Raw genomic sequence first — 23908 nt, 5'->3', positions numbered from 1 at the left:
GAATCAAGGCAAATTGGAAGTGGTCAAACAGGAGATGGCAAGAATGAAGGTCGACATTCCAGGAATCAGCGAACAAAGATGGACTGCAATGGGTGAATTTAACTCAGATGACCATTATATCTACTACTGTGAACAGGAATCCCTTAGAAGAAGTGGAGTAGCCATCATAGTCAACAAGAGAGTCCAAAATGCACTACTTGGATGCAATCTCAAAAACGACAGAATGATCTCTGTTCGTTTCTAAAGCAAACCACTCAATATCACGGTAATCCAAGTCTATGCCCCGATCAGTAACAGTGAAGAAGCTGTAGTTGATCAGTGCTATGAAGACCTACAAGACCTAGAACTAACACTCAAAATAGATGTCCTTTTCATTATAGGGGACTGAAATGCAAAAGTAGGAAGTAAAGAAACAACTGGAGTAACAGGCAAATTTGGCCTTGGAGTACAGAATGAAGCAGGGCAAAGGCTAATAGAGTTCTGCCAAGAGAATATACTGTTCATAGCAAACACCCTCTTCCAACAACACAAGAGAAGACTCTACACATGGACATCACCAGACAGTTGGCACTGAAATCAGATTGATTATATTCTTTGCAACCAAGGATGGAGAAGCTCTATACAGTCAGCGAAAACAAGACTGGGAGCTGACTGTGGCTCAGATCATGAACTCCTTATAGCCAAATTCAGACTGAAATTGAAGAAAGTGGAGAATACCACTAGACCATTCAGGTATTAGCTAAATCAAATCCCTTATGACTATTCAGTGGAAGTGAGAAATAGATTTAAGGGACTAGATCTGATAGACAGAGTGCCTGATGAGCTATGGATGGAGGTTCGTGGCACTATACAGGAGACAGGAATCAAGACCATCTCCAAGAAAAAGAAATGCAATAACAAAAAATGGCTGTCTGAGGAGGCCTTACAAATAGCTGTGAAAAGAAGAGAAGCCAAAAGCAAAGGAGAAAAGGAAAGATATACCCATTTGAATGCAGAGTTCCAAAGAATAGCAAGGAGAGATAAAAAAGCCTTCCTCAGTGATCAATGCAAAGAAATAGATGAAAACAATACAATGGGAAAGACTAGAGATCTCTTCAAGAAAATTAGAGATACCTAGGGAACATTTCATGCAAAGATGGGCTCAATAAAGGACAGAAATGGTATGGACCTAACAGAAGCAGAAGGAAGATATTAAGAAAAGGTGGCAAGAATACACAGAACAATACAAAAAAGCTCTTCACGATCCAGATAATCACGATGATGTGATCACTCACCTAGAGCCAGACATCCTGGAATGTGAAGTCAAGTGGGCCTCAGGAAGCATCACTACGAACAAAGCTAGTGGAGGTGATGGAATTCCAGTTGAGCTATTTCAAATCCTAAAAGATGATGCTGTGAAAGTGCTACACTCAATATGCCAATAAATTTGGAAAGCTCAGCAGTGGCCACAGGACTGGAAAAGGTCAGTTTTCATTCCAATCCCAAAGAAAGGCAATGCCAAAGAATGCTCAAACTACCGCACAATTGAACTCACCTCACATGCTAGTCAAGTAATGCTCAAAATTCTCCAAGCCAGGCTTCAGCAATACGTGAACTGTGAACTTCCAGATGTTCAAGCTGGTTTTAGAAAAGGCAGAGGAATCAGAGATCAAACTGCTAACACCCACTGGATCATCGAAAAATCAGGAGAGGTCCTGAAAAACATCTATTTCTGCTTTATTGACTATGCCAAAGCCTTTGACTGTGTGGATCACAACAAACTGTGGGAAAATCTTAAAGAGATGGGAATACCAGACCACCTGACCTGTCTTCTGAGAAATCTGTATGCAGGTTAGGAAGCAATAGTTAGAACTGGACATGGACCAACAGACTGATTCCAAATAGGAAAAGGAGTACGTCAAAGCTGTATATTGTCACCCCGCTTATTTAACTTATATGCAGAGTACATCATGTGAGAAATGCTGGGCTGGAGGAAGCACAAGCTGGAATCAAGGTTGCTGGGAGAAATATCAATAACCTCAGATATGCAGACGACACCACCCTTATGGCAGAAAGTGAAGAGGAACTAAAAAGCCTCTTGATGAAAGTGAAAGAGAAGAGTGAAAAAGTTGGTTTAAAGCTCAACATTCAGAAAACTAAGATCATGGCATCTGGTCCCATCACTTCATGGCAAGTAGATGGAGAAACAGTGGCTGACCTTATTTTTTTGGGCTTCAAAATCACTGCTGATGGTGATTGCAGCCATGAAATTAAAAGATGCTTATTCCTTGGAAGGAAAGTTATGACCAACCTAGACAGCATATTAAAAAGCAGAGACATTACTTTGCCAACAAAGGTCCATCTGGTCAAGGCTATGGTTTTTCCAGTGGTCATGTATGGATGTGAGAGTTGGACTGTGAAGAAGGCTGAGCACCAAAGAATTGATAGTTTCGAACTGTGGTGTTGGAGAAGACTCTGGAGAGTCCCTTGGGCTGCAAGGAGATCCAACCAGTCCATCCTAAAGGAGATCAGTCCTGGGTGTTCATTGGAAGGACTGATGTTGAGGCTGAAACTCCAATACTTTGGCCACCTGATGTGAAGAGCTGACTCATTGAAAAAGACCCTGATGCTGGGAGGGATTGGGGTCAGGAGGAGAAGGGGACGACAGAGGATGAGATGGTTGGATGGCATCACCAACTTGATGGACATGGGTTTGGGTGGACTCCAAGAGTTGGTGATGGACAGGGAGGCCTGGTATGCTGCGGTTCACGGGGTCGCAAAGAGTCAGACACAACTGAGCGACTGAACTGAACTGTATTTATATGCATACCATCTGAAAAAGCAGAGACATCACTTTGCTGACCAAGGTTCGTACAGTCAAAGCTATGGTTTTTCCAACAGTCATGTACAGATGTAAGAGTTGGACCAGAAAGAAGGCTGAGGGTCAAAGAACTGACACTTTTGAACTGCGGTGCTGGAAAAGCCTCTTGAGAGTCCCTTGGATTGCAAGGAGATCACACCAGACAATCCTCAAGGAAATTAATCCTGAGTATTCACTGGAAGGAGTGATGCAGAAGCTGAAACTCCAATACTCTGGTCACTTGGTATGAAGAGCCCCCTCATAGGAAAAGACCTAATGCTGGGAAAGATTGAAGGCAAAATGAGAAGGGGGCAGCAGAGGATGAGACAGTTAAGATAGCATCACTGACTCGATGGACATGAATTTGAGCAAACTCTAGGAGATAGTGGAGAACAGAGGAACCTGGCATGCTGCATGGGATCATAAGGAGTCGCACATGACTTAGCAACTGACAACCACCACCAATATTCATACAAAAATGGATGAAAACTTAAAAGGCATATGATTTTGGATCATCTGAATTTGACAAAACATTCAAAACAACCAGTAAAAAAGACAATTTACCTGACAAGTTTTGTCTCATAAAAATATTTTGTCCTGGCTTCCCTGGCAGTCCAGTAGTTAAGGCTCTGAGCTCCCACTGCAGAGGGCATGGGTTCAAAACCTTGTCAGGGAACTAAGATCCCATTATGCTGCATGGCACAGCCAAAAAAATTTTTTGTTGTGAAAGAAAACTACTACATACAACAATCTCTGTTTTTTTTTGGCCAGGCTGCACAGCAAATGGGATCTCAGTTCCTTGACCAGAGATCAAGCCCACGCCCACTGCAGTGCAAGTGCAGAGTCTTAACAACTGGACCACCTAAGAAGTCTGAAAGCTACCATAAACGAAGATAAAATGTACTTGTAAAAATACTGGGGTTTAAATATTTACACAATTACAATACAAAAAATATTGACTTGAAAATATCCTCCATCAAGAATTTGCCCTGAGCTCCTTTGATATCTCAACACTTACAGAAAGATAGCTTTCTCAATTCAAGAAGTCAACAATTCAAATGTATTCATTATAAAATGTAACTCTGATAAAGCTGGTGGGCAATTTTAAGGAAAAAATTTAAATAAAACCATACTGCAAAAACTATGTTCTTCAGGAAAAACTGACAATATTATGGGAATAAACAGCTAAAAAGAAAGTAACATATCCCAAGAGTAACTGTTCTATTTATGTACTTTTTGTAATGCTCATATAGTCATTATAAAAGGCAATTATTTTTGGCCTTAAACAGATATATAGTTTTTACATTTTAAAAACTTATTTTTGAGAACAGTTTTCATAAAAAAACTACTTTATAGTTCTATCAATAAACCAAATTTATAAGTAAATAAACATTTCAGATATGTGTTTATGATTTCATTTTAGTATTTCTAAACTCTCAAGGGTCCCAGTTTTAACAAATTATACAATCAAATTCAAATATAAAACATCTGCACACTGAAAAGGCCAGATCAACTACAATAAAAAATAAAGTTTAATGAACATCAAAAAATAAAAATAGAAGTTTCTTGATATACATCATTTTAAAAAAGGGGGGGGACAGAATATTACTAACCAAAACAAAAAATGCCATGTAATCCCCCCTCACTTTTTAAACTAGATAATCTATCATCTAGTGTTCAAAAAACAAACAAAATACTTTGGTCTAAGCTTTCACAAAATTTCCAAATCTTTATTTTGATCTTTCTCATGTCATCATTCATCTAATTCATGCTTTCACAATTAATCTACCATACTTATGTAAAAGCTGCATACTCCTTAAAACTTTAAACAAAGTATATTGTTTTAGGTGGCTACCCAGCTGGCTCAGTAGGTACAGAATCTGCCCGCAATGCAGAAGCAGCAGGAGACACGGGTTCGATCCCTGGGTCAGGAAGATCCCCTGCAGGAGGGCACGGCAACCCACTCCAGTATTCCTGCCTGGAGAACCCCATGGACAGAGAAGCCTGATGGGCTACAGTCCACGGGGCCGCAAAGAATCAGACACAACTTAGCAACTAAACAACAAAAATATTATTTTAGTAAGAATCATAAAAATTAACTCAAGCACAATAATCTAATTGGTAGTTACCTGCCTTGTAAAATGTGAACTCCAAAAAATGAGGATTATATCTGGTTACTTTAATACTATGAATTATCAATGTTGAGGGCAGTATATGAAACACCAAATATTTAATAAACATTTATAGAATGAATGAATTTCTTTCTTTTTTCTTTTAGCCACACCGTGCAATGTACAGGATCTTAGTTCCCCAAGTGAAACTGAAAAGTGTTAGTCGCTCAGTCCTGTCTGACTCTTTGGGAACCCATGGACTGTAGACTGCCAGGCTCCTCTATCCATGGTTTTCTCCAGGAAAAAGTGACACTGGATTGGACTGTCACTCCCTTCTCCAGGAGATGAGAGAGAAAATGATGAAAGAATGAAATGATGATGGAGTAGCTTGCCATTCCCTTCTCAGGGGATCTTCCCGACCCAGGGATTGAACCCGAGTTTTCTGCACTGCAGGCAGATTCTTTACCGTCTGAGCCACCAGGGAAGCCAGTCAAACCCTGCATTTCAAGCACACAGTCTTCACCACTGGACCCCCATTCACTCCCAGAATGAATGAATTTCTTAAATTAAGACAGGAATAATTTTAGAGAAGACCTGACAGTGATAGAGAAGGGAGACAAAAAACAAAACAGTTAAGACAGCATTAGGTGGCCATTCACACAAAAGAATGTATGTTGAGTCAGTTCCTTAATTTCTAAAATAAAGTCAAATAAAAGTACACACATTCAGTTTCATACATTTATCTATAAAGAATAAATAACTGCACTCAATTTTCTCAAACTGTCTTACTAAGGAAAAAAAAAAGACATCTACAAAAACAAGTATTTAAAACACTATTCAGCAGGGGAAACCTGTGAAACCTTCAAAAATAAATTAAAATTAAAAAACCACTATAATGTTGTAAAGTAATTAGCCTCCAACTAGTAAAAATAAATGGAAAAAAAATAAAAATAAAACTTAAAAAAATAAAATAAAAATAAAATTATACACAAGAAATCAGAAAAAAAATTCTTTTTAAAATTTTAAATCAATGAAGACGTTTAAAATGTTTTAAATGACAATAACATATCTCTATCAGATAATACAAGTGTGAAAATTACTAGTAGAGATATGAAAAGACACATACTATTTTAGATAAAGTTGAAATACAAAGCTTTCTGAATTTCACTCAATAATGTGTTTCTAGATAAAAGGATCTTCTGCCATCATGTGGAAATTTTTGAAACTACAGTTACACAAAAAATTCCTGTATCTAACTAGAGTATTCCAGTCAACACTAGCAAGAATGACTCCACTTGTAAACAAGGTAAGTATCCTTAGAAGAATCTAGTGACAATGACCAGGCACAGTTGTTACTATCTTCTCTCTTCTTCCGGAGAGAAGATGATGTTCACTGCAGACTGATAACAGACACGCCACCTCTTCTGTTTCCAAGACTCTTCGCAGTTACGGCTATCCTAGGACTCTCCCAGTTTATGATCATAAATTTCTTACTGTACTTATCTCTCTCCAACCTTAGGCACTTAAAACATTATATTAAATGGGGAAAAAAAAAAAAAAAAACCAGAGTAAGCTACTTTATCTTGAATCATTAGGAATCACAGATGCTTGATACAAGTTTTACCCATAACAAAAAAAAAAAAAAATCATATATATACATATTAAAAAAAGAACCAGTTATTCATACATTCATATGCCTGATGACTTGTAGATAAAAACAAGGATTAAAGTGCTTGGAATAAGCTTAGTACACCATGAAATATAACACTGAATTCTCATGTATTTACAAGATATAATTTAAGAATTCCTGTAATCAGGATAAAAGCCTTTGCTTAAATTATTAATTTTTACAAACTATAATTCACATGTTTGAATGGTTAATTTCTTAATTCAACATGCTGTTGGTCTTCACCTGAAAAATTACACATTTTTTCTTTTGGAGGAAAAAAACATCTACTGAGCATCTATTATAAGCAAAATACTGTCCTAGGAGCTGTAAGACACACAAAGATGGGTAAAACATCATTTTTGTTCTCAAGGAATTTACCCTCTACTAACACAAGAAAAAGATGTACAGCAAATAACTACAGTACACTGTAAACAGCATTCAGTAAGAAAACAAAAAGACAAAATACAGAATTTGGCTTTTAATTGGGAGAATTAATCAAGGAAGAGTTGACAGCAAAGGACTGGAGCTGTTTGGACAGACATTTTGGATTTGGCTATACAGAAAGAGACAGGAAAACCTTTAGGCCGAATGAACAGTGAGGCCAAGACAACAGAAGGCCACGTTTAGAGACGACGCTCAGTGGAATATGACTGAAACTTAGGGGACTTGACAAAGAACTCTGAGATGTAAGGCAGGAAAGACATCCTCAAGTCAGACTGTGCACAGTTTTTAACTCCACGTTAAAGAGACGTCACCAGGAAAACAGTGATGGCTTTTGACAAGGGCAAGATTGTGATCAAAGTTGCGTTTTACAAGCTGCTAGTTAAAAGGGACTAAAGGCAAAATTATTCATGAAATTGCTACAAACATCCAGAGGCAATGAAAATGGAGACAACAGGTCAGGGTTCTGATATGGTAAAAGGAATCAACAGATTTGACAGTTAACTGGATACGGGAGACAGGAGAGAAAGAAGAATTAAAAATAATGAAATTACAAACTTTGTTTTCAGTACCTTTGAAATTTCTTCCTAGCAATCTCCTTCCTCCACACACTAGAGCTAAAACAGCTAACATTTATTGAAAACTTACTATGTGCAAGGCAACTACTGTGCATATATTTATTATCCTATTTAATCCTTAACTTCTGAAGTAAGTACTGTTGGTATTCTCATTTTACTGGTGAGAAAACTGAGGCTTAACTATCCAAGTTCACATAGTAAGTGAAAGTGAAGTTGCTCAGTTGTGTGTAACTCTTTGTGACACCATGGATTGCAGCCCACGGAATTTTCCAGGCAAGAGTACTGGAGTGGGTTGCCATTTCCTTCTCCAGGGGATCTTCCTGACCCAGGGATCAAGCCCAGGTCTCCTGCATTGCAGGCAGAGGCTTTACCTCTGAGCCACATAGTAAGTAGTTAAGATGTTAATCAATGTCACTGTTAATCATTAACGTATTAGTTGACAATAATTTAAAATGAAATTTTTCACAGGACAGTTATATTTTAAAAAGAAACTCAAAGATAAAAGGATCTTCAAAATCTAACACAGCAGAGTCAGATGAAGGAACAGCAAGTGACAGCATAGATATACTGAGTAGAAAACTATCTAATAATCATAAATTGGATCGCTAAGGGAAAGAGAAGTTTCCTCCTGTATTCATATCAGTTTGCCCCGATGCCAAAAGACAAACATTCTAAAATACTATCCTTTAGAATTCGATGAGTCTTATTCTATCTTATACAGACCTGTACCAGACTTACAAACTCCTTAAATATACTGACCACATATGAATTTTCTGTATCCCCTGAAAAACCGTAGGTGCTGAATGAATGAGGGAACAAATAAACTCGGTTGAATTCCTTCTGTCTAGTTCTCCCTGGCAGAGTGTGACCACATCCTCACACAATCAAGACCCCCATTTGGAACACTTTCTCCATGTCCTATACCTTGAACTCATTGCTGAAACCTCTGATCCTGCTTCTCTGCTTTCCAGTTGTTGCCCTTAATGATGTCTCTGAGATTACTCCGACACTCAAATTGTTAAGGCCATGAACAAACAAATGGTTGGCCTTGTTTATTGGTATATGGGAGATGTCTGTACTGGATCCCAGAACATTTCCAAGGGTTCTCTAACCCACTGTCTTCTTTCTCAGTTATGGAGGGAAGGCTTTACTTTCCATGGAATCAAACAGCACCCATCTAAAATCAGGAGAAGACTCTCCTTTGACTGACTGAATATCCAATAGGCTTTGCAGAGGGTCTGAGAGATGGGGTCAAGTTTCCAATACTCTAGAGTTTAATTTGTATATACTTTCCCAGAGAAACAGTGTAACAACTGGTAGTTAGGCTTTCAGACAGTCTTGCAGAAAAAGTCTATTTAACCACAGTACAATTAAAGTATTGCACAGTGGGAACTACATTTTTTTTTTTCATGATCAATCTACTGTATTTATGCTATATTGTGGACTAAATAGCTGTTTATGGTTAATACTGGTTAATAAGACTTCAGTACCCATACTAAAAAAAAGGATGAATTACCATCCAAGTATTAAGCAGAGCAATAAACTGCTTAGTATTATCACCAAACTACAGTTAGGTATAAAGCTAACAAACATAATTAAAAGCAACAAATACATCTACTTCTATAAGACAAAGCAAAATTTTTAAAGGAAAAGAATCATTAAGATATGAGATTCCAGTTATGCTTTAAGAAAAGATAAAACTACTAAATAACTTTTTAAACTTTATATAACTTTACACTAGCCCTATTACCATTTAAGAAAATATAGTTTAAAAATATACTGCAGTTCAATCTTGATATATGAACTTCTTGCCACCTCTTAATTAAAGGTGTAGAGCATATTTTGATAGCATTTAGTTGAAAAGAAAAGAACTAAAATAATCTGGTATGTCTCACTTATCAAAAGTGCCAAATCTGAATTTTGTTCTTCACATCAAACAGAAATTAAATTTTCTTCTTTTTAGACACATGTCTTGACATTTGTAGACATACCCTATTTAAAACAAATTTGATGTATGCAAATGCAGGTTTACACAGAGAAAGAAATTATGGGCTGATTATTCATTTTACAAAAGGATTAACAAAAGAATTTCTTTAAATAGTTAATCTGCCAGTATACTTAAAATAGTTAAAACTTTTAAAAATCAACTTATAAACAACTTTTCAGAAATGTACTCAAAGTATAAAAGTAGTTACAAAAGTATCAAGCTTCCAATATGTTGTTATTACAAACTCTTTCTCAGTTGCTTGACTAATCTAGCCTGGGACACAAAAAGATCAAATACAACAGCTTAAAATGGCACAGAAAGGTGTATTTACTATAGTTTTTTAATGCATATGGGCATGACTATCCTAATCATCAAGAAACTACCCAATTCTTCCTTAAAGTTTTATCCAGAGGCTAGCAAACAGTGAGTCAAAAAGGCTAAAGGTAACCTAAAAGCCAAAGAGCAAAGGGGCTTTTCTGCCTTCATTGTGTAGGCAAGCCAGAGGTACAAGAGGAATAAAAATCCAGGGATCCCATCAGCAGTGCAGCTGTCGTTTTGCTTTTGCAGTATTCTAAGTGCTCTGAGATATAGAAGACAAGGCCTGGGAAAAGGAGATCCAAATTTGATGCTCTAGAAATGGAGCATTTTGGAAGAACTGAAGGAAGCAGGAAGGACTCCTAATGCTCCCAAGAGGCCAACTACCGGGTGTAATCCCTGTTCAATGCTCCACCCTGAGACCAAGTCTACGAACCCCACACCTCCACTGAAGACCAGACAGACACGGAGTAAGTGGACAGCAAAAAAGCAGTCTTCCAATGATAAGGTAGTGAGGCCGGAGGAGAAATAAGAAAAAGGAGAAAGATTTAGCCAACTGAGGAAAATCTGATGGTGCAAAAGAGACAGCTGTTGCCTGAAAAAAAGGACGATGAAGAGGAGGACATAAAGAAGGAGAGGGTTGGGAAAAAGGATAGAGAAATAAAATTGAATACCTTAACGCCACATGAATTCCAGAGCAGGGAAAACACCATAACAAACCTCTTTGAGATGGCTCTGCCTGCATTAGATTGAATTAGATTATGATCCTATTGCAGTTTCTCAAAGTGCACTGGAAATTTTAAGTAGTTTACATGAAGTAGCTAAGGGTGTTATGAACACCCTGAAACTATATCAAAATTGTACATATTTCCAAACATTTTAAAATAAGAAGTTTTGCTCGCTCTGTGCATCTTGCTTGTATTAGCTTTATAAAGGCACTTAAATGTTTGTGGCGTTTCTGCATGTGTGCCAAGTTACCTCAGTTTTGTCCAACTCTCTGCAGCCCGCCAGGCTCCTCGTCCGTGGGACTCTCCAGGCAAGAGTACTGGAGTGGGTGCCATGGCCTCCTCCAGGGGCTCTTCCCGACCCAGGGACTGCATCGGGTCTCTGCTGTCTCCTGCATTGGCAGGCGAGTTCTTCACCACTAGTGCCCTGGGAAGCCTCATGGTGCTTTTGAACGGTGTTAAACATGGTTACTGGCTAGAAATCCTGCATCATCAATTGCACATATGTGTACCTTACAGAATAAGTAACTCAGACAGCCAGGCTGGGAAGTGTGAGGCAGTGAACAAGGTGCTCTGGGAGGAGTCAGAGCTCTGGGCATGCGCTGTGAGCCGCACCCACTGCTGCTGTGTGCTGACGTCGCTGTAGGGGTTTATATTTACACACATATATAAACATGTATATACATGCATGTATTTGTCATGTGATAAGCTGCCAGTCTTAGTTTGAAAAGGGAGAAGTTCCTATGAGAAGCGCATGATTTTTTTCATTCAATGGGATAGTTTTAAACAAACTGTGGACAGCTTCATCTTCACCAAAGTGTCACTAAAGCAAAGTCCAGAATCCTTTGCAATTTAACCATACAACAACAGTCTACTTTTTTGTATGTTTAAAATTTTTTTTGAAGAAAAAAAAGACCGTGTACATGTTTAAAATCTATTCAGATAAAGCAAAAATATTTTAGTGCTTGAAACCTTGGAAGTCAAAATTCAATTTCATTTAGAAATGCTTCAAGTTCTACTGATTCAGGACTAAAGAAGACCAAAGACTCGTAAATAAGATAAACATGATCCTCCCTTGGGTTCTGAGCTAATTAAATCAACATGCAATGGGAAATACCTGAATTCTCTGAGGCCCAGAAGACAAATCAGGTAGCTGAATCTATTAACACACAATAATAATAATGCTTTGACAAGAAAAAGGTGCTTAAAATAAAGTAACAAGAGGCTGCAAACTTCCTAAATGTGTGTTCTGCAGCGTCCAGGAGAAAAGAGTAGTGACACAGGCCGACGCACGATGTTTTCCACCGTAAACTAAATGGATGTTTTCTACTACGAGCACAGTGAGGCCTGGTGAGCAATCTCTCATGCCAGCTTGCTTCCCATTATTTTAATTCCATGTTTACCAGGCAAACTTCTAAACACTAATTCAGTTTCCCAGAAAGCTTAACAGAGGTCCACCATCTCTGACTTGCAATTCTGAAGTCAAAGAAGTTTCAAAGAACAAAAGCTCTTTTTAGAACTCATCTGGTGGCAAACCCTGACCTAAATGGCCATGCAGCTTTTATTTACTCCACTTAATATGAAAAGTCGAAAGCTCTGCTTCAGAAATATGAATGTACTTGATTATAGGGTGCCACTCCAGATCCCACTGGACTGTTTCTTACAATCCAATCACACTCCTTACCTTTCTAAAACCTAAAAATTCTAAATTCTGAGGCACCTCTGAAAGCAGTGTCCCCAGATCTAAATATAAATATTCTGACTCCTGGGCTTCACCAGCCCCATTCCCCTACCCAGAGAAATCAGCATTCTACCATATAGTTCAGCATTATATAAATTTAGTTAGTGTGATAAGGGACAGAAATGGTATGGACCTAACAGAAGCAGAAGAGATTAAGAGGACGTGGCAAGAACACACAGAAAAAGTGTACAAAAAAGATCTTCAAGACCCAGATAATTACAATGGTGTGATCACTTACCTAGAGCCAGACATCCTGGAATGTGAAATCAAATGGGCCTTACGAAGCATCACTATGAACAAAGCTAGTGGAGGTGATGGAATTCCAGTTGAGCTATTTCACATCCTGAAAGATGATGCTATGACAGTGCTGCACTCAATATGCCAGCAAATTGGAAAAACTCAGCAGTGGCCACAGGACTGGAAAAGTCACTTTTCATTCCAATCCCAAAGAAAGGTTATGTCAAAGAATGCTCAAACCACCACACAACTGCACTCATCTCACACGCTAGCAAAGTAATGCTAAAAATTCTCCGAGCCAGGCTTCAATAGTACATGAACCGTGAACTTCCAGATGTTCAAGCTGGATTTAGCAAAGGCAGAGGAACCAGAGATCAAACTGCCAACATCTGCTGGATTGTAGAGAAAGCAAAAGAATTCCAGAAAAACATCTACTTCTGCTTTATTGGCTATGCCAAAGTCTTTGGCTGTGTGGATCACAATAAACTGTGGAAAATTCTGAAAAAAATGGGAATACCAGACCACCTGACCTGCTTCCTGAGAAATCTGTATGCAAGTCAGGAAGCAACAGCTAGAACTGGACATGGAACAATAGACTGGTTCCAAATCGGGAAAGGAGTACATCAAGACTGTATATTGTCACCCTGCTTATTTAACTTATATGCAGAGTACATCATGAGAAACGCTGGTCTGGAAGAAACACAAGCTGGAATCAAGATTGCCGAAAGAAATATCAATAACCTCAGATATGCAGATGAGACCACCCTTACGGCAGAAAGCGGAGAGAAACTAAAGAGCCTCTTGATAAAAGTGAAAGAGGAGAGTGAAAAAGTTGGCTTAAAACTCAACATTCAGAAAACTAAGATCATGACATCTGGTCCCATTACTTCATGGCAAACAGATGGGGAAACAGTGGAAACATTGACAGACTTTATTTTTTTGGGCTCCAAAATTAGTGCAGATGGTGACTGCAGCCATGAAATTAAGACACTTGCTCCTTGGAAGACAAGTTATGACCAACCTAGACAGCATATTAAAAAGCAGAGACATTACTTTGCCAACAAAGTCCGTCTAGCCAAAGCTATGGTTTTTCCAGTAGTCATGTATGGATGTGAAAGTTGGACTATAAAGAAAGCTGAGCACCAAAGAATTGAAGCTTTTTAACTGTGGTGCTGGAGAAGACTCTTGAGAGTCCCTTGGACTGCAAGGAGATCCAACCAGTCAATCCTAAAGGAAGTAAGTCCCAAATATTCATTGGAAGGACTGATACTGAAGCTGAAATTCCAATACTTTGGCCCCCTGATGTGAAAAACTGACTCACTGGAAAAGACCCTGATACTGGGAAAGACTGAAAGCAAGAGGAGAAGGGACAGAGGATGAGATGGTTGAATGACTTCACCAGCTCGACTGACAAGAGCTTGAGTAAACTCCGGGAGTTGGTAATGGACATGGAGGTCGAACATGCTGCAGTCCATGGGGTCACAAAGAGTCAAACACAACTGAGCAACTGAATTGAACTGAAGTTAGTGTGAATATGTTATCACCTCTGGGTATACTGATAAAAGTCCAATTCCAAATCTATAAAATCAATTAGCAGGGTTTATGCTGACAATCCCAGGTGGCACAAATCTATCTAGAATCACCTAAGCCTACTGACTTCCAAGCCACCTTTCATCCCCTGTCTGATCTGCCAGAAGACAAACCAACGGCTAACCAATCTCCTCTGCCAGTTTAATTCACTGTCAGCCTTCATGCAACCTTCTACAAAAGTTAGAAAAAGAAAAGGTAAAAAATTAAAATGGATTTCTAAGTTATTAAGTAACAATTTTGATCAAATTAAGTTATTGGAGAATTATCACTATTTAAACATGATCTCTAAGAAATTAACACGAGAAGATTCTTCACATTGCTTAAAAACACCTAAAACTATATGAGGTAGATAGCCCTGTTGACTCTTTTCTAATCTCAATTTACAGCTCTCAAGGTTCTAAATTCTTAATATATCTTCTAGTGGTTAGGGAAAAAAGAGTAATAACTAAAGTTTAATTTTTAATCCACACATATTTATTCTTTTCCAGCAATAGTTTATAGTTTTCAGTGTACAGGTTTGTACATCCTTTATCTGAAGTTTCCCTTCGTATTTCATTTTTTAAAATTTTTTATTTTTCATATTTCATCGTTTTTTATGGTAAACTGTATTTTAAAATTTTATTTTCCAATTTTCACTGCTAGTATAAAAAAGTACAGTTAATTCTTATATATTAGTCATGTATCATACAACATTGCTAAACTGACTTACTAAATTCCAGAAGATTCTTTGTATATTACATCAAATTGTCTACATAATTATATCACCTGTAAATAAAGGCAGTTTTATTTTTTCTTTTTCAATCTGGATGCCTTTTATTTCTTCTCTCGTCTTATTTCAGTGGCTATTTACAATACTCAAAGTCTACACAATTAGATTGCTTTAATTTTACAAAGCTCAACAAGAAATAATAAAATATATCACTGAGATTCATTAAACATGAAAAAGTCTAAGTTTAACCTAAATAATTTAAAGGGTAAAATTACAAAATATATTTATAACATGCTGGTTGACTCACTAAATGTGATTGCCTGTGCTTCGTGATATAATCAGAAACAGAAATACTGAGCATATTCAACTGCAGTTTTTAAAAAATCACATTTATTGGCTTTCCTATAATTACTAAAGTAGCACATGATCTGGAATTTTGAGATACAAGGAAGAAAATTATAATTATCCTTAATCCTATCACCCAAAGATAAACACTGTTTACGTTTAATTGTATCATGAGCAGTTTTCTACAGCATTAATTCTTCTGAAGCACCATTGCTAAGAGCTCCATACTAACCCATCCACCATACGGCTATGCGATAATTTCAGTCTTCTCCCATCATTGGACATCTACGCCGCTTTAAAGTTTTCACTATTACCATATACATTAAGCACAGCAGTTAAATTTGTATATAAATCACAACGACCTCTTTAATTAGAGTTCCTTTTGCCCATTCCTTTATTAAAGCTACTAGTGTTTTCCTAATCCAAGCTACGCTGTTCTTATACTAATGCTATCAATCATCTATCACATTAATCCCAAATATATTTCATTTGCCTTTTTATTTTTTTAAATTCAGGAATTATTAATTTTATGCTAATGGTAACTATTACAAAGACAAAAAATATATATTTCATTTTTATTATCCATTCTATCACTATAGTAACACAAAGCCCTGAAATTAAAAGAAAAGATTAAAGAGAAAAATCAGTGGTGCCAATGAAAGGTGTAAAGTAGGTTAAGACATTTGATACAGTTTTAACTCATCTCCTAATATAATCATAGCCTAAGGAAAAGAGAACTTCTCGATCTATCCTTAACCTCAAGGGTAAAATATTACTTCCCCTACTAAGACAGCTGAGACCCAAAGAAACTTCCCAAAAATCACACAGGACACATCTGTCTGATTAGCACCGCACTAGTTACACTGTAGTAGCTTCCATTCTCATTTTGTTAATGGAAACAACCTTTGAGAGAGAAATGTGTCCCAATTAGCATCTTGGGTTAATAAACATTAAATTATTACCTACACAACACCTAAACATTCCTCTATTAAGCTAGAGGTGTATTTGATAGAAATATGATTTTAAAAAGCTTCCCTGTCCCTTAAGAAAAATAACCAAAATGGAAAACAAACCAAATATACAAATAAATTGTAATAAGAAAAATTCAAAGAAAAAACCTATGTAATCATTCTATATTAAATGAAAGTTGAATAGTTTTTTGGAAACATTTCAAAAGTAACTGATTATCATGAGATAAGAGCACAAGGTTTTCATTGCAACTAGCTGTGTTATACCACGCAAGTCATTTTACTTCTACGAGCCTTAGTTTCTTCCTCTTTAAAATGAAAAATCTAAGAATCCCCAATTCAAGACGGCAGACTAGAGAAATCACAGAGGCTTATTTCTTACTTCTTCACCCTTCCAAAATTCCTCTGATCTGATAACAAAGACACTTTTAAAGGAGCAATCCATAATAACTAAGAAAGGAGCTATTAGAAGCCAGAGTTCAATAAATTTCTCAAGATGGAAAGCAGGTTGAGGAGTGGAATTAATAAAATAGCCTTGATAAAAGCAGTCACAGCTTCAAAACAGAAAAGCTCTGAGGATAAAGCCAAACTGCTAGAATCAGCTGAACGTGAACACCAGGGAGGTAAAGAAGAGGAGGAGTCAGAAGCAAATGCAAAGGAGACTAACTGAGACTCTGCAATTCAAAAAATAACTTTCTAAGAATAAACAAATAAATGTTAATTTTCTAATCAACACATCTCACTACATGTAGAGTTCTTAGTTTATTGCTTTACTTATAAATTTGGACAGATAACGAAAATTCACAAGATATTGGAAAACTGAAAAAAGACACCAAAATGAAAACTGTCCCCAGAAGAGATAAATTAAGGAATAAAAAAGAATACTGGTCCTTATTATAAGCCCTTCTACACTTAGTTTTTTTAACCACATGCATACATACTTTGGTTTTTCAAAAAAGCTTAAGTGCATTAACTGAAAAAAAACATTTACTGAAGTCCTTTCAATCAATTCTAATACTCTCCCTATGTAAAATTTCAGGCATTTGCTCTTATTAAGCAACTGTAAAATTATGTCATAAAATAAGTAAGCCAGTAAGATTAATACTATGCATACAAAATCTTTAAATTCTACACAAAACTTTCAAATTCTTAACCCTGTGTGGTATACAAATACACACACTTCTACACACACACAGACTTGTTTTAGACCCATAACCACTAGCATATTAACATTATCATGCTATTATCATTATTTTAAATCTATAAATTCAAATACATTTAAAATCATTTAAATAAAAAGACATACCTCTGTGTTCCAGTAACATAGTATAAAGTCGATAATATATGCAATGTTGATCAAACTATTATTTTTTAAAAACATCTTTAGCTACTTTATAAGATAAGCACTGTTACAACACATCTCATGCCACCAATTAAAAGTATTTCTCTAAACAAACACTATGTTAAAAACTTCCAAATGCTTCAGAAATTTAAAACAGAAGCATATTATATTCCAAGGATATACTGTTTTAAATCCTCTCCTTTAACCCTTTTTTAACCATTAGTTAAGAACCACAGCCCAGCTAAAATTTTATAAATAGTAAAGCTTAATGTTGAAAACACATGTGTAACACATCACCATTCAACCAACCAGCATCATCCAGTAAACCATCACAAAAGCAGGGTAACACGCACAGCAAAGAGCGCGGCTAAGAGGCTCCCAGGCGACTGCCTCATACTCGGTAGATGATCCCCCACATGTATAATCCATCCACTGAACAGAGGTAATTCACCCCCTTTCTCCCACAAACTAAAATACAAAGTACAAATCAGGATGTTCAAAAGCAAAAAAAAAAACAAAAAAGAGGTTTTCAAATTAGGTAAGAGAGGTGTACCATTATAAAAACTGCAAAATACCCATCTAACCTTAATTATATGAAGTTAAAGAAAGTCTAAATACAGATGATATGCAACTTCATCATACACTGTTAAATCTGATAATTAGAGTTATAAATAAGAAAAAGATATCTCATGTGAGTTACAAATGGACAGTCACATGAATCTGATTTCCTTGTCTCAGAAATGAGTACAACAAAATAAAAAAAGCAAATATTATAATAAGGACTATCATACAAACCTAAAGACGTAAACATCATCAGGAAAGGAAACAGTACGCTGCTTTGCAGAAGTAGCTAGGAACAAGAGAATACAGAAAAGGGAAGCCGAGAGCATTCCAGCGCTACACTGCGACCTTCACTCTCTTCAAGGCTAGTGGTCTGTGTTTGACCACCTTCCCCTTACACCCAGTCTGGCCACTTTCATTCACATCTTGGCCCACCGACCGATGACAAATAATCAATTTTAACTCTATCTGCAGTCACAATCTATCACCTGATTATCAGAGGAATTCAGAACATCTTCACCTGACTGTCCCATCAGAATTTTTAACACAAAAATGAACGATAATGAAGTCATCTGACACTGCCCCCTCTGTATACTATTCTGGTTATTGGTATCATATTCCAAAACTTAAGAGTCATCCATTCTATTTCCTCCCCTCTAACTAATCTTGTATTGGCCACAAACTCAAGTTCTAGTCTACTATAAACAGGGTAACACAAAAATCCATACTCACCATCCTCAACAACCCTGTCTTGGTCCAGTTACATAAATATATTAGGGTTGTTAGTTACATTTTATATATATACCTTATATATATATTTATATATAAATAAATATTATATATTAAATTATATTGTATTAACATTTATATTATAGTTATATTAATATAAATTAAATGTCTTATATGTCTAAATATGTCTTAATATGTCTTATATGTCTTAATATATAAACATTATATATTTAAATATATTGTATTAATATTAATATTTATATTTGACATAAATTAATATTTATAAATATATATAAATATATAAGTTACATTAATATGTATTATATACATATTAGGGTTTATACAAAGTTCTGTAAAACTTTTTTTTAATCTTACAGAAAAACTCGAGCGAACTTTTTTTTTCCAACTCATATTTGGGATTACTACATCTCTCCTAAAAGCTCTCCCTGCCTTCAATCTGGCTTAATTCTTCAATCATTTCTTTCTATTCCTGCTGAAATGATCTTTCTAGAATATAATTTGAATCATTTTTACCATCACTGCTTACAATCTTTCAATGACTCAAAATAAAGACCTAAAATCCTTAGAAGAATATCCTGTTTCTTGTCACCTCTTTAGCCTTAATCTCTTTCTAATCTCCCATATAATACACTAAATTCTGATCACTGCAGATCCTGGAAAAAGTCATACTGTTTCTTACCTCAGTACCTCTGCATATGTTATTTCCACTTTCCCAGGGTCTTTTTTTTTGACAAGGCAACTCTGACTTGCCCAAAAGTCCTCTCATACATTTCATGTGGCCTCAACTTCCATTCCTTCTTTGGTCCCACAGCATTTTAACAGACACCCTTCCGTACTATAAACGTCTATTAACTTGAAACTTGGATACCATAAAAGTGAAATACAGATATTATTCATTTTTGTGTCCAACAATGCTAGCACTCTGCCTCATACTAAGCGATCAATAACTAAAGAATGTTTAAGAATTTTTGCTTTTTCCAGAAACTTTCACTGTAAGCCTTGCCCAGAGACACAGAACAAAGCAGCTACTTAAGGAAAACAACGGAAACCGGGCAAGAAAGCAGTAAGTGGGGCCCAAAAAATGAAAAATTAAATACACTTTTCAAAGCCTTTCCTGAGAAATGTCTCACATTCTAACACAAACGTGTCATACTTGCTATTTAATGTTCAGTGATTTCCAAGAAAATAAGTGGTAAAAAGTTGTTCTCTCTGCAACTGGGTCAGCACAGAAAGAAAAATGGGAAGTATTACCTAAATCAGCTATTCTTCAAAAGTGAGCATAGTTAGAATTTTTAAAGTTCTATAATAAGAACCCCACCTGATCTACCCAACCCCAATTCCAGTCTTTACAGAGTTGTCTCTTAAAAGACTTGGAAGTAAGACTACAATGGGTATTTTACTAACCAGTTACCATTCTCCATAGAACCCCAAAATATTTTCCTGAACTTAACATTTTTTCTTTTATGGTAAGGAATTAACATAAATTCACTACTTTACAAATATGCATTTACATTTTTATCCTTAAGATAAAATGAAATACTTTCCTCTTACCATCCCTCAAATGGTCCATGAACAGAAATTTGCCCAGTTGAACTCGCTCTAACATTTATAACAGTTTTCTGGGATCAGAGAAGGGAATAGAGAACTCTCCTCTCAATACTGAGCCCCCCTAGCATTCCTGATCCTTCCCCTTTCTCTTCTCCAGTAGTACCCACACCGAACTTTGCTCTTTAAAACAAATTCCGGTTCATAAGTAATTTTAGAAGTGTGTGAAAGAATCCCAGAGACCAAATGCCACACAGCACTGGAATAAATCTTTTTTAAGCTGAATTCCTGACACCAAGTCTAATGGGTTGATCAACAGTGCTTTTTTTTTACTTTAGTTTTTTTAAAATGTCTATTCTTATTAATGTCTCTAGCCTATTATAGGGCTTCCCTGATAGCCCAGTTGGTTTAAAGAAAAAAAAAATCCACCCACAATGCAGGAGACCCTGGTTCGATCCCTGGGTTGGGAAGATCTGCTGGAGAAGGGAAAGGCTATCCACTCCAGTGTACTGGCCTGGAGAATTCCACAGACTGTATAGTTCAGGGGGTCACAAACAGTCGGACACTTCTGAGCAACTTTCAGCCTATTGGTATTCTGGGTTCCTATTCTTTCCCTAAAATGTTTCCCAGTTTTTATGCTTTAGGACCTCCCAAAATGCCCTTATTTCTTCCCAACACAGAGCTAAACTCCTGGTCCTGCCACAAGCTGATCTGGCTTAAAAGATGTCACTTATATTTACACACACTAATTTGAGTGTGTGCTCAGTCGGGTCCCAGTCTTTGCAACGCAATGTACTCTAGCCTGCCAGGCTCCTCTGTCCACAGCGTTCTCCAGGCAAGAATACTGGAGCGGGTGGCCATTTCCTCCTCTAGGGGATCTTCCCCACCCAGGTATCCAGTTCATCTCTCATGCACTGCCTGCACTGGCAGGTGGTTGTTTTTTTTTTTAAACCACTGAGCCACTTGGGAGGCCCCAATTTAGAGGTGCATATTGTAGATACTGTTATCATTCTGCAGATGAGATAATAAAACTAGGAAAAGCGATATAACATTTAATAAATGCCAGTACTTTAATTTGAATCTAGCTCTTCTGACTTCAACATCAAGTTACCATATTAAAAGAAAGCAGTCTGCATTTAAAAAGATTCAACTTCCCTGGCTCTAGGCGACCTTATTACATCTAATACATATAATATTTCGGTAAATTCTACATTTCACCCTTGTCCTAAATGTCCCTCTTGAAAGCATCAATGAGACTTGTATAACCAAAAATTCTGCGACTCAGTTAAAAAGTTCAGTGTTCACCCTAATGTACATTTGGCTTTTTTTTTTTTTTTTAAATAGCCTTCAGTAGATTCTGTAGTCATCAACTTTTTAGGGTAAGAAATTGCTTAACTCGGTTCTTCAACACTCCTACCTGCTTTCAAATACCTGTCCCTTTAATAGTCAATTCCACTCCTTTCTTGCTATTTGCAAAATCGTATCTGGGGGTAATCCTGCAAGGCTCCCAACCCCAGGAAATACTCTAAATACTCTGGGGGCTTCCCTGGGGTCTCAGTGGTAAAGAATCCGCCGGCTAATACAGGAGACACGGTTCAATCCCTGACTGGGTAAGATCCCACATGCCAGGGAGCAGCTAAGCCCGTGGGCCACAGCTACTGAGCCTGCGCTCCGGAGCCCAGGAGACGGAACTAGTGAGCCCACCTGCGGGCAACTACCAAGCCCGCGTGCCTAGAGCCCGGCCCCCAACAAGAGAAGGCACGGCACTCAAGCCCACGCACTGCAACTAGAGAGCAGCCCTCGCTGGCCACAACTACAGAAACACCCGCGCAGCAACGAAGACCCAGCATGGCAAAAAAATAAAGTTGTTTAAAAATATATACTCTGGTATCTTCTGACTTCACTCAAAAAAAAAAAAAAAAAAAAAAAAAGGAAGGGAAATCAAAGGAGCTAATGCCTCTGTCTGCTTAAGATCTAGTGCAATGCTGCAAATTAAAAAAGTAACGTGACTACGTGAAACGAAGTATATGATTAGGAAGAAAACAACTTTCACCTGACTTAACTCTGCCCAGCATTTTTGCCCACCGCTTGTAATAATACACCTCAGGCTTTTCCAATTTCTGTTATCAGTCAGGATATGAGAATATTAAGATCCAACAAAGAACACTGGGGTTTTTTTTAATGGTGATTACAGAAACAAGCCTCTAAAATTCTGAAAACTAGTAAGGAGAAAACTATGATCAACAGGCGCTTGCTAAGTAAAAGGCACTGGAGGGGGCAAAAGGCTGCCAATTGGGAAGCTCTTTAAAAACTTGACGGTGACTTAGGCAATTTTGTAACCTCCATCCTCACCCCTCCAGCGACAGGCAAAAGTCGACTGAATTTGACGCGCTGGTGTATGGGATGTGCGGCGGCAAGGACCCGTGGGATAAAGAGACCGGCTTGGGCTGTAACTTTGGGAGGTATTGTTTAAACGGCCTTCGCTGTTCAATTCAAACGGAACAAGCTGCCGCTCCGTTCGAGCTTGCGTGGAGCCCGGGAGACCAGCCAGGTCAGGCGGTCTCGCCTAACTACAAACCGGGACACCTCTGAGGGACCCCAAAGGTCTTGGGCGATGAAAACCAGTTACTTGCCTCCCATTCCTGCAGAAATCGTTCAGCCTCTTTAGAACCAGCAGTCTTGTGCCTCCTAAATTCGTCCTTCACGTACTGGTCGCCAAGGTCTTTGAGGTCTGGGGGCAGAACCCGGTGCAGCAGCAAAATGCGCCGATACAAGGCCCGAACACGCGAGACGTGCAGCGCAGACATTACGCCGCGCGTGGACCTCAGGCCGCGCCTGCGCAGAAGGTCAGCGCCCGCTTGCCTCTCTTTCCAAGCCGGATATAAGTAACCCGAACACAAGCGGAAGAGGGCACGCGACCTTCATCCGGTTTGGTCCGTTCTAATATGAGGACCTTCCTGAAACACGCGAGGGAGCGGCAGGCGGGGTACGGGCCGGTCCTCCTTCCAAAGGGGCGTGGCTCTCGTGGAGAGCTGGGGGTGCAACCACTCAAGGACCGAGTCCCGAGCCGAGGGGTCCTCCACCAAGAGTCTGACCTGGACCGCTTGTCACCCCTCAGCTACACTCCATCATCTTTTCCATTAATCTTACCCCTTTCTCTAAAAGCCGTCGTCAAAACCGGGCTCCTCCAGGAAGCCTTCCTTGCCTTAAATTCAAGCCATTTACGGTGTCTTACAGAGTTCCTGCCTTCAGGCGAATCTCTTCCTCCACAAGCCCAACCACCTACGTACCTTGCACAGTCACGCGCTCCTAATCTATGCCCCGAAGGAGGGGATTCTTTCCTGTAACTCAAGTGAGATCTAAGCCAGCAGGTAGCAACCCTTAGCTGAAGTCAGGTGGGCTGAAGAAGAATCATTAGGGAACCTTTTCAATGTATTGCTTCCAAGGCCATGATA

The 23908-nt window shown here is 37.9% G+C and overlaps 1 protein-coding gene across 1 annotated transcript in view; it reads right to left on the bottom strand.

The window, feature by feature from the left end:
* SDHAF3 (succinate dehydrogenase complex assembly factor 3) overlaps positions 1-23318 on the bottom strand; it is an 87344-nt gene extending 64026 nt beyond the window's left edge. The window contains exon 1 of the mRNA XM_065938875.1: positions 23087-23318. Coding sequence (XP_065794947.1) covers positions 23087-23260 — 174 coding nt within the window. The 5' untranslated portion in view covers positions 23261-23318. The remainder of the gene's footprint in view (positions 1-23086) is intronic.
* Between the last annotated feature and the right edge of the window lie 590 nt (positions 23319-23908).

This window comes from Muntiacus reevesi, chromosome 6 (genome assembly GCF_963930625.1).
Source record: "Muntiacus reevesi chromosome 6, mMunRee1.1, whole genome shotgun sequence".
Classification (NCBI taxonomy): domain Eukaryota; kingdom Metazoa; phylum Chordata; class Mammalia; order Artiodactyla; family Cervidae; genus Muntiacus; species Muntiacus reevesi.
This window is presented reverse-complemented; position numbering and strand designations above follow the sequence as displayed.